We start from the raw sequence: 16,592 nt of genomic DNA on the forward strand, positions 1-16,592 counted from the left end.
AAAAAAAAAAAAAAGAAAAAAAAAGAATTCCTCATATCAATGAGATCATATGATACATGTCTTTCTCTGTTTGACTTTAAAATACTGGAGTATTTAAAATAAATCCGTATGTGCCTGCATGTTTACACACATGTACACACACACACACACATGCACACGCACAGTGGAATAAGCTAGTAACAAAGATCTTGCAGCACAGTGGTTTCCCAGCACTAGTCAGCATGGAATCATGGGGCGTGAATGACATGGGCCTCCTGCCCCAGACCCCTAATTCAGTAGGGTCTGGGGTGGGGCCATGAGCTGGTTCTCGTGAAAGCTCTGTGGACGATTCTATGGAGACCAGTCTTGACACCCACTCTGCAGCTTCATTCATTCCCTACACTGATACTCAGGGCACCTTCCGTGGCCAGGAACAGACGCAGGTCCGGCCCCACAAGCAGAACAGAACCGCAAGCCAGAGCTCCTGCCGGCATGCGCCCCAGTGGGACTGAGGGTGAGGGGTGCGGGTGGGGAGGACAGAAGCACCGGGCCAGGTCATCCTGTCAGAAACAGGAAGTTATGGGTCTCTGGCCATCGCGCAGGTCCAGGATCATGGAGAGGGAGAGGAGCTGAGAATCCTAAGCAGTCACAGGTTCTGGAGAGCCCCCCGCCCAGGACCCACTCATTTCACAAGGTCCAGCTACTACTCCATGGATTAAGAATCCTCAGCGGCACCACAGTCCAGATGATGACCTTCTTGCCAACGGCACTATGCACCCTTCCAGGCCCTTCCCCCACCTCCCCCTCTGCACCCTCACGCCGGTCACTGCCAAGCGGGGCCTGGCACACGTTCTCAGAGACGAGCTCTGGCTTTGTTGCTCGGGTCTCTCTCCAGGTATGCATTCCCTCCTTGCCCCCCTTCTCCATGCCTCCACCTCTGACGCTCTCCAGTTCCACTGGTCTCCATTAATCACTCCCTCCTCCATGCTCAAGGCTGGTATCACCGTGTTCATCTGACTCACATGCCCTCTGAGCCGGAGGCCCCTCTTGTTCCTTCTGCATCTGTCACAGACACAAACCCAGCCCTTGGTATATAGCAGGTGCTCAATAAATGTTTGAAGACTTCAACTGAATTTAAGGGGCACTAAGGAGAGAGCTGTGCGTCCAGGGAGAATGATGCCACGTTGCCACTAGAGGGCGATAAATACTAACAAGTGGCTCCCTTGGCCATTGCCTTGTCTCCCGCTGGGGGCGCATGTGAGTCAGCAATGGGCGCAGACATGGAATATTTGGGTAGCATAAGCACCTTGGGGTCCCTGTAGCTGCTCAGTCCCGGTGCATCTTTAGAGGTAGCATCTACTTTCGTTGGGAGATGTGTGCTTGAAGCAGACACAACTGAGGGGCCCTCCAGAGCGGGACGGTGGCCTGGGCAGGGTCCTCCCTGCCGCATGTGGGTCCAGGAAGAGCACGGAGAAGGCTCGTGCCCTCACCCCCTACCGCCATACAGACCCACCACCTGGCTCACCGGCTCAGCTCTGCTCGTCTCTTGGCCAAGCAACGGCCCTGCTGGTGACACTCCCAGGACCACCTCCAGAAGGCACGTTCCAGGTGACCTGCTCGAACTTCAAGATGACCCCTGGGGTCTCATACTCCCTCCACACCACATGGCTCCTCTGAGTCCCTCCTCTGCTTGCAATCTGAACACATCAGCCTTCCTCCCTCCTTACACTCCAGGGCCCGTGATGGCCCCTGGAGTGCTTCATGCACTATCAAACAGATTGCTCCGGGAAGCTGGCCTCCTGGCTAGCTCGCTCCTCTGACTCTGTTTCCCCTTCCTCCTTTGCTTCTTGCAACCCCCCTGCAAGATGCTGTGACCTCACAGCATCCTAGAGTAAGTGGATCACTAGTGAGCATCTACTGGAAACTAAACCTCCTTATCTGATGATAATGAAAACTGAGACCCATAGAGGGTAAGCACTCCACCTGAGGCCACACAGCCATCATCTCCAAAGGATCCCGATATGCCAGCTGCTGCAGAATCACCCAGAAAACTTGTTACAAGTACAGTACCCGGGCCCCTTGTTTGGACTCTGAGACAGGTCTGGCACAAGCCCAAGGGGTCAGGGACTTTGGAAACATTCCCCCAGGGATTCTGAAGCGCTGTCAGGTCTGGGAATCACTCACCTAAAATAACTCCAGGTTATTTATATTCTAACTGCGAGAATACTAGAAGCACAATGAGAGAAGCAGGGACCCATGCAAGGAGGAAGCAGAAAACACAGATGTAGGAGAAGGACCAGGGCAGGGGCAGGGAGTGGCCACCCCCCACTCGGTGCCTCATCTGCCTTGCACTTTATACCCTCTGTCTCATTTCCGTCTGCCGCCAATCCTGTGAGGTGGGTCTATTCCATCCCATTTTACACAGGAAGAACTGGAACTTGGGAGGGAAACTGATATGCAACAAACTGGCATTCAGACGCAAGGACCCTGGTCACTTCATCCGCCATCCCCTGTACTCACCCCTGCAGAGTGTCTACGTAGCTTGGGCACGCAGGTCTGAGCCCTCTGCCCCAGCGCCCCCTCGGACAGTGTGCTCTCCTAAAAGACTGTGTGCGTATTAAGTGGGACCAGAACTTTCAATACGGGCTCAACCATGTCTGATCCACCTCCTTTGTAAGGACCCACAGCACCTGGTTCATTGCTATGCACACAGTAGGGGCTTAATAATGACCTGCTTGTCTGATGCCATAAACTCAGGAAAACGAGCAAAATCCCACACGGTAATTAAACTCAGTAACTGTAGTGGCTGTTTGCAGAGAGAAGCTGAAGCCTGAGGCAGTGCAGACAGCTGACAGAGGGTCTGGGGAACGGTTTCCAGCTGGGGGTCAGAGGGCACAGGCTGTTCACCCCCAGACTCCTCTCATGGACAAGGAGCACCTTGTAAGTCCAGGTGAGAAACACGTAGTGAGGGAGGAAACAGCAACCAGGACCCAAAGTCAGCCCGCCCACCGCTGGTGCCCTGGGGACCCTGCTCAGAGGGCCTCACCGTGCCTTCTGACGACCAGGCAGGGACACAGGACAGGGGCAGAGGCTCTTCTCAGCACAGCCACCTGGCCTTGGGAGGTTCTGATGTCCACATCCTGGAAGGCTGTGACCGGCCTCCTCCAGGGGACCAGACACCTCTCGCAGAGTGGACCTCCACTCTGGGGGAGACTCAGAAGGTCTCTGATACGGCCTCTGGCGAGCCACGGGGGAGGGTCAGTGGGGCAGGAGTGGGGCCTGGGGAGGACCTGGCCACGTGGGCCCATCAGCCTGGAGGCCAGGGATAGCCGTTCATACCCGGAACTCCCCCGACAGAAGACAGAAGCGCCTACTGTATGCCTGGCCTTCTATGAGGCCTTTACGCCTATGGCCCCATGACCCTGTATCGGTCCCCGTTTATTGCCAGTCCCTGCGCTTGGGGTCCAGGACATGGAACCCCCATCTGCTAGTTCCCAGCCAGATGTCAAGTCCCTTGCTTTATGAAGGTCCAGTTCCCCAGTCTCTAAGGTGGAGTCATGAAGCCTCCATTCCTCGAGAATGAACATGGTAAGGCAGACAGGACAACATGCCCACTGCCACCCCCTAGCGGGGGGGTGTTATTACTATTTTGGCCTCCTGCATGGCGCCAGCCCCGGCAGGAAGTCTGAGTCAGTGTGAAGGGGCGAGTCAGAGGAGGGCAGGGAGAACAGGGGTGAGGGGTGGTGATGGTTCCTACTGGGCTTTTGAAGTGCAGACAGCAAGAACTGGTCTGCCCTGGGATATGTTTTGACAAGATTGACAAGTTGACAAGATTTAACAGCAGTTAGGGTATGTGACAGGAAGAGAAGCATCAAAGACCGCCCCCCCCCACCCCCCCACCGACTATGTTGGCCCAGAACAAGCAGGAAGCTGGTGGCGCCATCGGCCAAGATGGGGAACCTGGCAGGGCCACAGCTGGAGGATGAGGGGGGCATCCATGGCTTTTCTGCAGGACGTGAAGTGTGGGATACTCGTGCGGTTCTTTTAGGACGTGGGAAGACTGGGAAGATTGAGACGCAGACCCAGACCCAGCGGCCGGACTGTCAGAGAAACAAAGGTCTGTCCTGTCAGAAACCTAGAGAAGGAAGTGCTTCAAGAAGGAAGAGACATGGGGCGCCTGGGTGGCTCAGTTGGTTAAGCGACTGCCTTCGGCTCAGGTCATGATCCTGGAGTCCCAGGATCGAGTCCCGCATCAGGCTCCCTGCTCAGCAGGGAGTCTGCTTCTGCTTCTGACCCTCTCTCCTCTCGTGTTCTCTCTCTCATTCTCAGATAAATAAAGAAAATCTTTAAAAAAAAAAAAAAAGAAGGAAGAGACACGATCATTTGGGAGATGGGGCAGGATGAGCCCGGAGAATGGACTCTGTCTGCGATCAGCACTCAGGCGCCGCCGGCCTGGGAAGGAGCTGTGTGGGGGCATGAGGAGAAGAATGCAAACGTGAATGAACTTGGGGGAGACGCAGAGTCACAGAGGACGCTGACCTCGAGGGGAATCACGGAGGGCCACCTTGAAGCCCACTCCCCACTTCACCTTCTTCAGGAAACCCAGGCAGGAGTTCAGGCGTCCTTGACCCTCACAGCGTTTCTGACCAAGGGCACAACTTCTTGTCTGCTCTTCTAGTATTTGAATTACAGATCATAAATTAGGTTACTTTAAACTAAAGCTATTTGACTATGAATACTTTTATTGGTGGTAGTAATGATGGTATAAAGAGATTAAAAAATAGGGCTTTGGTTTTGGGGGGCCTGGGCCCAAAGCTCGGTCGCCTCACACAACCTCCACAGACTTGGGCAACGTACTTCCGCTCATGCCTCGGTCTCCACAGCTGGAAGAGAAAGGCTGGAGCCCTTTGCTCTCAGCGCAGTGTGGATTCACGGGGGCGTGTACGTGAGCCCAGCACACCAGAGGTTACACAGTGTTGCTCCACTCTCTTCTCCTTTTCCCATTAATAAAAATATACAAATAACCAGTTAATCTAATCATTACCGAGACTGACAAGTTAGCTAACAGATTCGAATGTTAACAACATAATAATGATGGTTCTAATTGTTATCAACAAAAACAACGAAGTTGTAACTCCTGATAAAAATGAACCGCTCGGTCTAATTAGTATTAATGAAATAGCATTTGATCCTTCTAATTCGATGGTGGTGATGCAGCTCTTTGACATGCTCCATAATGACAATGATGGTGCAAAAACAACCAATTAACCTAATTATCATTAATAAAGGAATGGCGAATACTTATCCCCAATAACCACCTAGTTCCAATTGGCATAGATTCATGAAGCTGGATGGGACTTGAAAATTACTTGCACCAATTAGCATGGCACTCACTCAGCTTATATGGCTTAGAAATGTTTGCTTTTGGGGGGGTTTCATAATCTGTGCATTCTCCCCCTCCGGATGTGGCTCCTGGGGGCAAAGCTGTAATGACTACCTACCTCAGCAGATTTCTGTGCAGAGGGCTGGAGCCACAAGCCCACCCCGCCATCCATCTCTGGGGCCAGCCCCTCCCCTGGCTACCAATCCAAGAGACATCTGTCCATCCTGATGGTCACACCAAACAGTTCTGCCTTTGCAAACACTTGACCAGATGAGACACAGATTTCCATTTTTCCTAAAAGGCTCTCAGGATACAAGAGCCACTGCCTACAACATCATGGATGTGTCTATTTATTCTAAAACATGCCAGCAGGTGAAATTTTTTTCATCTTGGAAAAGAGGTACCCAAAGCATCTTCCAGGATGCTGGCCCCCCTGGGGCCTAGTGCACTCTGCACTGAATTAAAACCTTAATTCCTTAGGTTTTATATGGGATCCACATTCTTTTCTCACAGGTGGTTCTAAACAACAGTCGCAATTATGTATGAGCACTAAAGAGTGTCTGACAATGGCAGAAACAAAACACACTTTATCTCCCTTCCTTCTCATCAGAGCAGAAAACCCTACAGCAGAAGCAACCTGGATTTTCCAGCTTGGCGTAAGTAGGAGCCCCCTCTAGTCCCGAGAGAGGCTGACTAGCTCACCTCTCACCCAGAATCCAGCTCCCTGGACTGCCTTCTCGACCTACAAGTCTCTCTGCCCCGCTAACATATGGCTCCTCCAGGCACGCACGGTGACAGCCAGATTTCACACCCCACTCCGATTCACAGAGCTGAATCGGGCACACAGTGGGTCCTTAATAAATCCTCGTTGAATGGATGACCCAGTGAATCTCTGGACAAGAGGAACTGCGGCAACGGCCAGGAAAGGTGAGCATGCAGCTTGTTGAGAGGAGGGAACCAGAGGAGACAGCCAGAAGTCTGCCCCAGCAGCCTCTTAGATTGGGCGTGGTTGGGTGGAACGCAGCTTAGGGTCCACTGGGTAGTGATCCGATCAAGATGCTGGCAGTCCATACTATAATCTCTACGTTGTCTGGCTCTGAACCGCTGAGATCCCCAAATATATCAGAGTGCCCTATTTCTGGCAAAAGTCCTGCTGTGCAGAGCCTGATCATATTTATATGTATGGCATCCAGCTCAATGCCCGGCATTCAATAAACATTCAATGAAGGAAAGTGATTTCAAAGTTAAAGTGAAAGAAAGAACTATATTTTCCAAGGTAGCAGGAAAAAAAAAAAGTTGTAGGTAGGGGAAAAAAATTGTAGCTTAAAGTAATTTGATGGAGCTGCATGTGTGCCGAATTTTTGAAATACACAAGCTTTGCTCGCTGGAAAGCAAGGTAATAAAACAAATGCAAAAGCACTCTATTTTTCACTATTAACATCAAAATGCCACAGTGAATGGGGAATCTTTAGAAGCCCATGAATTATGATTGATTTTATGTTCCCTTATTGCATGCTGTCTCCAGACTGAACAGGAGGTGCCAAAGTGAGGTCTGAGATCAAATGCAAGGCACCCATCACTCCCCAGGACCCTTCCCATGTCAGTGAGCAGTAAAAGCGGGTTTCGGAAGTGCAGAGAGCCCCGTCTCTGGGGTGGGTGCCTCCCTGCCGGTGCCTGACACATGCAGAGGGAGGTGTCCAGGAACAGGTGGGTGCTGAAGCCCTTCATAAGATCCTGCTCTGATGAAGTCACAGCTGCAGCTCAGGGAAGAGCCAGAGGGACCAGCCCGTTAATGTCCCTGATGGCTCCCACTGCCACCAGAAGAACAGGACAGCATCCCCACCTGGTGCTCCCCAGGCCTCGGGGACCTCATCACCCGGGCCACATCACTGCTCTTCTCTCCAACTAGAGTGTTGCCCTCCTTTTGATTTTTATTGGTATTTTTCGCAAGTGGCGTAACTCAAGATCAGAAGGTTAAATAACTTGCCCCAACTTTGCCCTGGCCGCAAAGTGGTGAGGCTGGGATTGGAACCTGGCCTCTGACTCCCTCCCCTCACGGTACTCTTCTCATGAATTTATTGATCCAGGGAGGGCTGGGGCAGGAGGACGGGGAGGAAGCTTTGAGAGAGAGAGAGAGCGAAGTGCAATCTGAGCACCTGCACCCACCAGGCCTCGGCTCCCGGCGCTCTCCCACTTTGTCCACACTAAGGTGGGGCTCATCGTGATGCAGGGGGACTGAGAGGGTTCGGGGCCAAGGTCACCTGGGGAGTGAGGGAGGCATCTGCTTAGCAGCCAGTGGCCCTGAGCAAGTCTCTCTGGACCTGGGAGTCTTGCCCTGCAAACTGGGAAACGATGGTGACCCTGAGTCGGTCCATCTAGCGGGTGGCTGTGGGGTCCACAGGGGACCACGGTGACTGCACATGTGTGACAGTGTGAGCTGGACAGAGTTTGGGGCCAGAGGAAGTCCCGGCAGAGCGGAATCTGAAAGATGGAGGTGGTGAGGGGAGCAAGGAGGAGGAGGAGGGCATCTGGGGAGCGAGACAGCACAGAGCAGAGTGTGAAGGGGGCTCTGACCCCAGCATTTTACAGGTGGGTAAACTGAGGCCCAGAGAGGGGGAGGGAGTTGGCCAATGTCACAGTGTGGAGGAAGTCAGACACTAGAACTCGGGGGTGTTGTCTCCTAGAGTAGGGAGCCCCTCTGATTGATCTGGTCCCTTGGCCGAGCCCCTTCCAATCCTGAACGCACGGTCCAGCCACCCCGTGCTTAGTGCAATGAGCTCCAGCCACACAGGGGCCTGTCCACACCTGCACACAGGCTGTGTCCCAAAGCAGCTATCCCTGTAGAGCTGAGCCCCTGCCCAGAAGGCCCCTCCTCCTGCCTCTGCCCTGCCAGCCGCACGCTGTCCATCATCAGACGCCTCGTCCGGGGCGCCGCTCCCTTTCTCAGCATGCTGGTCACCATGGTGTCTCCACCACCTGCCCTCCGACAGACCAAAATTCCTCCAGGGGAGCACAGGGTGGCCATTCTCCTAGCACAGGAGTGGCAGGCTGAGGGAGCCAGGGCAGACGGGAGGACAAAGGACCCTCTGAACATTCTTTCTGATGAGCTAACCATACAAGACCGGTTACCAACCTGAGAACTGCGACCCGATTGCTTCTTCCACCAGAGGAAGCAGAGTCGCTAGGGAAGGGCGTGCAGAGCTGGTAGTTACCTGTGGCCCCAGCAATCCAGGGGTTCCCGGTGGGCCCACTTCACCTTTCCTCCCCTGCGTACAAAAGAAGAAGCCAAAATCAACAGCAGGCAAGTAGCACCCAGAATCCGTGTAATAACATGTCAGTGGAAATGTCCATCTTGATTTCTCAAGCTCACAGGTGAACAGGGGGCCCCCCCACTGGCTGGGATGCCCTCCAAGGGAGCAGCATGGGATTGGGGCTGAAGACTCAGGCTTTGGGGTCAGGCAGGTTCAGCTTTGGATCCCAGCTGCATGACTTAGATGGATTTGCTGACACGTGGCCCAAAGTTTAAAAGGTACAGGAGGGGATACTTGAGAAGTGTCTCCTTATCCCACCGTCAGCCACTCAGCTCCTTTCTCTGAAAGCAACTAACCCTACCTGACGTTGGCTTGTCTTTCCAGAGGTGTGCTGTGTATAGGCAAGCATCTCATACGCACACACACGCATGCACACGCACACACACATTCCCTCGGTCCTCCCTCTCTTTTTCTTTACAAACCATAGCACATCCTTCAATCTTCAGATAGCTTTGCTTGTTTCCACTCCCAGCTGACTCGGGGGCATCCTGTGTGAGCGCGCGGACAGTCAGCCTGTTCTCACCGCTACACAAGGTTCACCGTAAGGGTGAAGTGGCTTACACAGACGGGCGGGGCGTGGCGGCCACTTCCAGTCTGCCACTGTCAGACTCGATCTGCTGCCATGACCCCAGCGGGTCATCGTGTGGGGCTCACCAACCTCATTAAACCTCAGAGTCCGTCTCTCCGGACGGTAAGGGTGTGCTGGTCGGTTTGAGGTGTCCAGCATAGAGCATGTGTCATATGAGGCAGTATCAGGATGACGGAATGACGGCCTTTTAGTTTCGCTCCTTACAGTTTCCCTCATGAGGTCAGATCACCCATATAAGGCCTCCCCGTTGCCTCAGTCTGTGCCCAGCCGGGCCCAGGGGGTGTGCCGCTGATCCCCTCCTCATCCTCCTGTCCACGCTCCACAAGCACTTAGAGCATGCACAGCCCAGGATACGGCATCTGGGACCCCTCCATCCCCCACCTCCCAGAAGTGGCCCCATCCACAGGGCAGTGGGGTGATGCCGAGCTGCCGAGCAATCCACCTCTGCGTCAGACAACGGCCACAAAACAAGGCGCCTCTTCCACAGGACGCCGTGGCAGGGTCTCATCGACGCAGCTCAATTCCAGGCTCGGGGATTTACGGTGGCACAAGGCGGAAGTCTGGGTGAGCTGGAAGAGGGAATGTTCTCTAAGGAGCTTCAGATACACTGCCGATGTACATATGTATTTGGTCATTCCCTGCCTGCCCGTCCTGGCTGCGAGCCTTCTGGAAACAAGGCCTGGCTCTGTTTTTGTTCAAAGCTCTCCCCGTGGGCCCAGAACAGTGCCCATCACATGGTGGAAACTCAATAAACATTTGTGGGCTGGATAAATAAATTGTTGCTTTGGGACTGAGTCTAGACAATGGCAGGGGAAGCAGCCACAGGGGTAGGGAGGGGCCGCACGAGAACAGGAAGGTACAACCTGGTGATCTGTGGGCTTGCAGAGAGAGCAGGCCGACCTGATTCAGAAGCCCTGATCAGCAGGCCCTGAGCCACGGAACACAGCGGCCCGGAGGTGTAGTGAGGCCTAGGTCAGAATGTGTTTCCTGACACTTGTCGGGTAGAATTCAAACTGTGGTCCCAGACACCTTCAGAAATGAGCCAGGCCTGGAGGCATTTGTGTCTGCCTCCATCCGATCCTGCTCTGATGAAGGCAAACATCGGGGAGCTGATCGCAAGAGAGCTAAGAGCTGCTAGCTCCCCTTCCTCAGGGGATGGAAACCAGACATCTTCAATTTGGTATCTAGACAGGCACCCCCTCCACTTGCTGCCACGTTATTCCACTGAGAGTCACGAGTTATTTACAAGATGAATAAACCATTTTCCCTCAAGGTCGGTGGAATGGCCTGGTGAGGAGCCATCAGAATTCAGAACCTGGGCCAGCAAAGTAACTCTGTTGAGTGGAAGAAACGGAGAAATGGATCATTGACTGGTTAGTACGAAAAGATCAGAGGGAAGCAGGAAGGATGTGAAGGTCTGGGGTGTGGTTGAGCAGGATTACTAACTAATGGGACGATTTGATTGGGGTGCATGCCGGTGTCCCTCCTCAGATGACTCACCATCTTCAGAGGGGGTGCAAGCTCTCAGCAGCTCCCCGCTTCCCTCAAGTTTGGGGACCTTGTGTAACGACACCGCTAACGCTCAGAGGGATGAGCCCCTGAGATGCTCATGAAATCTGTAGGAGGCGTGGAGGCAGGAGTTGCTCCTATACCAGGGAAGTAAAAAGATGTGATCTGGAAAAGGAGAATTATGTGCAGAGAGCAGGGGTCCAGGGAGGGAGAGAAAGACAGAAGCAAGAGCACCTAGAGAAGCAAACATCTCGGCATTAGGGTTTCAGCAAGAAGGAAAAAGCAAGAAGGTGGGAAGAGGCCAAAGGAAAAGAAGAAATTTGTGATCATAGCTGTGGTCACAATGTGGCATCATCTTTCACGGGTCACCCATGAAAGGGCATCACCCACAGAAATATTAGGGTAATGTCTCTGGCCAGCTCCAGCACTCATATTCACATCTTCTCCACCCATAGCATCCGGAGCTGCCCCCAGTGCCCTTCAAAGCCTGCCTTCCTTCCTTCCTTCCTTCCTTCCTTCCTTCCTTCCTTCCTTCCTTCCATCCTCCCTTCCTTCCATCCTCCCTCCCTCCCTCCTTCCCTTCCTTCCGTCAGTCTATCTGTCCATCTGTCCGCCCATCCTGCCTGCCTGCCTGCAACCACAGTAGTCAACCCTGCTCACATGCCCAGTACTTTCCCTCCAGACTTTTCTGGGCCAACCTGTGCCTTCTACAAATTTCATTACTTGTCTATACATTTACCCTATACTGGCAGGCGATCTTCCTAAAGGGAGAAAGTTCTGTCCGAGTTACCTTCTGCCTCTAAAACAGTCAGAGGTTCCTCCTTATCTGAAAGATGTAACATTTGAGCTGTTTTATTTGGAAATCGATGACCCTGTGACTCTAACATGCCTTTTGATCTAGTGTCCAGCATCCATGGTCCCATCCCTAAGCAACAGCTCAAGTGAGCTACTCAGCTTGGTCCCAAACAACCCCTTAGGACTTCTGGCCTCGGAGAATCGGCTCATGCTGCCACCTCTGTCTGTAACACCCACACTCCATTTCAAGCTGTCAAAATTCTACCCCAGGCCAGTGCCACCTCTTCCATGAAGCCCCAGCAATACCGAGAGATGTGACAAAAACATATTGGATATACAGAGTCCCTGGTGCTGCCCGAGAGCTAATGAGTTGGAATTGCCAGGATGGGACGCAAAGCTCTAAGTCAGCAGTTATGAGGACTTGGCCACTCACTGCAAGCAGAGGAGCTCTCCTGTGTTCCTTCCCGACCCCATTCCTCTACAATATTGTAAGAAAATGAGTTCAGAATCTAAGGTAGATGGGGGAGGGCAAGTCACTTAACTTGCTGAGTCTCAGGTTCCTCATGTGGAAAATTATAATTATTGTAATTATTTGAAAAGATAGCAGTGGAAGAAATCATTCAATATTTGAGGAAGTGCTTTATAAGGAATAATAAAGCATTACACAAACATGACAGATCACCACAGGAATGAGGAGGAATAGGATGGTGGCTGATGAAGAAGAAATGGTAATAGCAGGATTCTAGCTCCTCTGAGTCTCTAAGTGAGTAAGAGACCATGTGTCCAACAGATCTGGTTTCAAAACTGCTACCTCCCAGCAATGCCATAGAAATTAAATGAGAAAATGCCCACAAGTACTTAGCACAGGATCTAACATTAGGAAATGTGTAGTAGTGATGGTGCTGCTGGTAGTGATAGTGACAGTTACGATGATGGTGATGGTCATGGTGATGGTGATGATAGTAATGATGGTGGTGGTCGTGGTGATGGTGATGGTGGTGGTGATGGTGGTGGTGGTGGTGGAGGTGATGATGGTGGTGATGGTGATGATGATGGTGGTGATGATGGTGATGATGGTGATGATAGTAATGATGGTGGTGGTCGTGGTGATGGTGGTGGTGATGGTGATGATGATGGTCTTGGTGATGGTGGTGGTGATGATGGTGGTGATGGTGATGATGGTGATGATGGTGGTGATGGTGATGGTGATGATGGTGATGGTGGTGATGGTGGTGATGGTGGTGATGGTGGTGATGATGGTGATGATGGTGGTGATGATGGTGGTGGTGATGGTCTTGGTGATGATGGTGATGATGGTGGAGGTGGTGATGGTGATGATGGTGGTGGTGATGGTGGTGGTGATGGTGGTGGTGATGGTGATGATGGTGGTGATGGTCATGGTGATGGTGATGATAGTAATGATGGTGGTGGTCGTGGTGATGGTGATGATGGTGGTGATGGTGGTGGTGATGGTGATGATGGTGGTGATGATGGTGATGATGGTGGTGATGGTGGTGATGATGGTGATGATGGTGGTGGTGGTGGTGGTGATGGTCTTGGTGATGGTGGTGCTGGTGATGATGATGGGCAGGGGTGAAGGTGGGAGGTCTAGCAGTGGTGGACACAGCAGCAGCAGCAACTACGTAACCTCTGCCTTTTGGACCTATGATCGGCTGTGGGGATTTGAGAAGTGCTGGCCAGAGCAAATTTTGCAGCAATAAAGAACTGTTTTACTAACAATAAGCCTATGTCTTGTCATTTTTCTTTTCTTCTCTTTTAAATTGCTACCCAACACAATATCTGGGTAAGTGTTTGTAATTTATCATGAGGGCAGATTTTTCAAGCCATTCTGACTGAATGCCAGGATGCTGAGCGGGAATGATATCTCCAAGGCTGCCTATCTGCCCACAAAGAAGAGGAAGCCCGTAAATCCAGAAGAGCAGTGACCCCTCCCCAGCCAGGACGAGTTAGCACAGCCGTGTGCGGGCCCATTACCAGCTGAACTCATTGCTAGCGCGGTGGATTCTAATATGTGCCGTATGGTCTTTTGCTCAGTTCCTGTTCTCCATGCCTCCAAATGTCAAAGATGATTATTTTCTACTGGTTAGAGCTGAAACCAGGTGCTCAGGGAAAACCTTGGGTGTCCTGACATAAACCCTGGCTCTGTGCCTCGAGATGAATCAAACAGTAGCCTGTGATCAAAAAATGCTGTTACCATCTGGTAGAGAAGGGAAAAGCAAGAAAAAAGCCTTTAAAAATTGAAAAGTAAAACAAAGTCGACCCAAGTTGCCAATGACAGAAGACCACCCACGTTCCTCTGCTTGAATTACGAGAAGCAGGAGCGGATGGATCTGATCACGGTCAGCGCTAGGAGACCCTCGGCTCCAAGGGTAGTGGCCAGAGATTAAAGCAGTGTGTAACAATGCATCCTCCTAAGTAGGCACCGGCAGGGAATAAGGGGTCCTAGATCTCTCCAAGATGCCCACTGCAAGGACTGCTAATGTCCAGATGAGAACCGTGGTGTGCACATGGACGCACACACCCACACACTGCCTCCTGAAGCCAAAACAGTGAAGGTCTGGAGCAAGGCAGACCTGAAGGACCTGAGTTCCAATCCCTGCACCACTATTTATACTCCGTGTGACACGGAGCAATTGGATTTACACCCCTAAGTCTTGGCTTCCTCATTTGCAGAATGGGAGTAAAACTGCCCTACCTCACAGGATCCTTGCAGGAATTAGTGAGAAACAGGAGTGAAAACAATTACCTCCCTGTGTGCCTGCAGTGCATCAGTCCATCACTCAACCACTGCTTTTTCTTTGCTACCTTGTATCAGTTCTACACCTGTTAGACTCTGTCTTAAAAATATGTTCTGAAAGCAACAGACTCAATCAGGCACATCAGGAGACATCTGGGGATCACTCCATCATTAGAAAGAAGGGAGGCATCGTATTTGGTAGGTTACTTCTTCAGTTCTCACCTATTGACAAGAGAAGAGAATCTAGAAGGTACTGAAAACACAGTCAAAGGAACCAAAGGGATTGTCAGCAGCTGGTGGGAAAGGCAGGGACAAAGGCCTGAGGGATCTGGAGCAGGTCATCTGATATTTCTGGACATGAAATGTCTCACTATCCATCCCAGGGATCCTTTACCGATATGATTTTATAATTTAGACGTTCCAAATTCTGCATTAAATTTAAATGCCTGACGACATGGAATTCTCTTAAGCAAAAAATCTCCCCCTCATTTGTCCAGAAAAGAGAAAAGAAAACATGTAGGCTATTTCAGATAGGACTCAGCAACACAAACATGCTGCAGGTGAAGCAACTGGAAAGGTACAAACGGGACCAATTTCTCTTCTTTGTAACAGAACATGCCCTGTGGAAGGTCAGGCCCCGGGGGACCAGATGCCCCGTTCCGGGTCCCAGTGTCCTCCCAGCACCCACTGAGTCAGCTGCCCAGAGAGCAGCAAGCGAGTACGACCCACTCACCCGTGCTCCCCGACTGTATGAGATGCTCACTGTGACATCACACACGTATGCTTAGCTTACACGCCTGGACGTGTTGTTCGTGTACTCTTCATTTGTGCATAAAAATATATACATTTTATAAGTGTGACATGCTCTTCTAGGTGCTACAGACACAAAAATAAAGAAGGTTCTCACAGGCTTACATTCTGATGAAAACAAAAATAAACAAATGCCAAAATAAGAAAAAAATGTAAGTTCTCTACAAAAATTAAAACAAGCCTGGAGTGAGTGTGGCAAGCTGCAAGGGTGAATGATTAGGGCATGGACGATTTTGGTTTTTTTAAATCAACCCTTTGAATGCTTTTCAGTGTCCAAATACGTCAGTGGCCTGGAACCAGGCAGGTTCTACTTCCAGAACATTCTGGGTTCAGATGCAATTGTAGGACTGCCCGTTTCAGCTAAGTAGCAGGGCTCATCAACCTCTCCCGGATGCCTGGCTCAGACATGCAGGAGGAAAGCAGAGCCTCAGAAAGAGCAACAGGGTAGCATCTGTACCTCCCATGGAAGGCAGGGAGCCCAGCCGGGAGTTGATGGCCGAACACCCCACCCTGGGTGCCTTGTGTGCCAGAGCCCTGTGGGATGGGGATGGCATGGGGAGTGCCCGGCTCTCTTCCTCCCACTTCACCATGTCATTGTGGAAAAATACCAGCTTTGTCCAAAATGAATGTGTTTACCCCTTTCTGGGGATTACACTGTCTGCCTGTCGCTAATCTCAAAAATAAAGGGCCGGATCGCCTTCCCTAGCTCGGCTATTAGTCTCAGTGTCTCAGTTCCTGGGTCCTGTGGCTTGTCATTGTCTTGTGTCTTCCCTCTTCCAGCCTGAGTGTGTGCCATGACATGAGGGAGTGATGTTTCAGTTGAGGTTGATGAGGAGGAAATGACAGGTCCCCGCGAGGGAAGGAGAGAGAGCTAATTTTCTGAGTAAGTCATTCTGTCTCGGCTTTTCCTGACTCAGCCAGAGGCTGACTGAAAAGGAAGCTGCTGCTGAACCCACACCAACATCAAGATCAGTCTCTGCAGTGCGTCTGCCCACAGGTGCAGCCACGGGACTAGCAACATCCACGGGATACAACACAGCCCAAGTCAGAAACTCACAGAGGACGACTGGAAGGCCAGGGGTCCCCAGACACACACACATGCATGGTCACCAGCCTCCATTCCCTAGAGGGAGCAGGACAAGGGAGGAGCCCTCCTCCATGCTCCCGGCGCCCTCTCTGTTAATACATCGCCCAGCCCGTGGCCGTCGGCTCAGCCTCCTGTGTCAGACCCCGTGTGTCCCCACCGCCTGGCACACCATCGGGCTGGGATGGGGGCTCCTGCAGCCCCTGTCCCTGGTCTGGGCCACCACCCTCCCTTTCTGCTCTCTGCGGCCTTCTCCTAACTGATCTTCCTTTCCTGCAGTCCGTTCTCAGAACAGAGGCCAGACGGATGTGTTACCATGAGCCGGCCCCTCCGCGTCTGTCCCCCAATCCTGCAGTGATCAAACGGCAGCCAGA

General features: G+C 51.9%; 1 protein-coding gene across 1 annotated transcript in view; it reads right to left on the reverse strand.

The window, feature by feature from the left end:
* Nucleotides 1-7,737: 7,737 nt before the first annotated feature.
* Nucleotides 7,738-16,592, reverse strand: part of LOC115937954 (collagen alpha-1(XXII) chain-like) — a 96,345-nt gene continuing 87,490 nt past the window's right edge. Inside the window, exons 22-23 of the mRNA XM_081816805.1 lie at nucleotides 8,575-8,628; nucleotides 7,738-7,890 (exon numbers count right to left, since the gene is read on the reverse strand). Of these exons, the coding sequence (XP_081672931.1) occupies nucleotides 7,738-7,890; nucleotides 8,575-8,628 (207 nt within the window). The remainder of the gene's footprint in view (nucleotides 7,891-8,574; nucleotides 8,629-16,592) is intronic.

Source organism: Leptonychotes weddellii, chromosome 4 (assembly GCF_054177405.1).
Source record: "Leptonychotes weddellii isolate Sample4059 chromosome 4, ASM5417740v2, whole genome shotgun sequence".
In the NCBI taxonomy this organism is placed as follows: domain Eukaryota; kingdom Metazoa; phylum Chordata; class Mammalia; order Carnivora; family Phocidae; genus Leptonychotes; species Leptonychotes weddellii.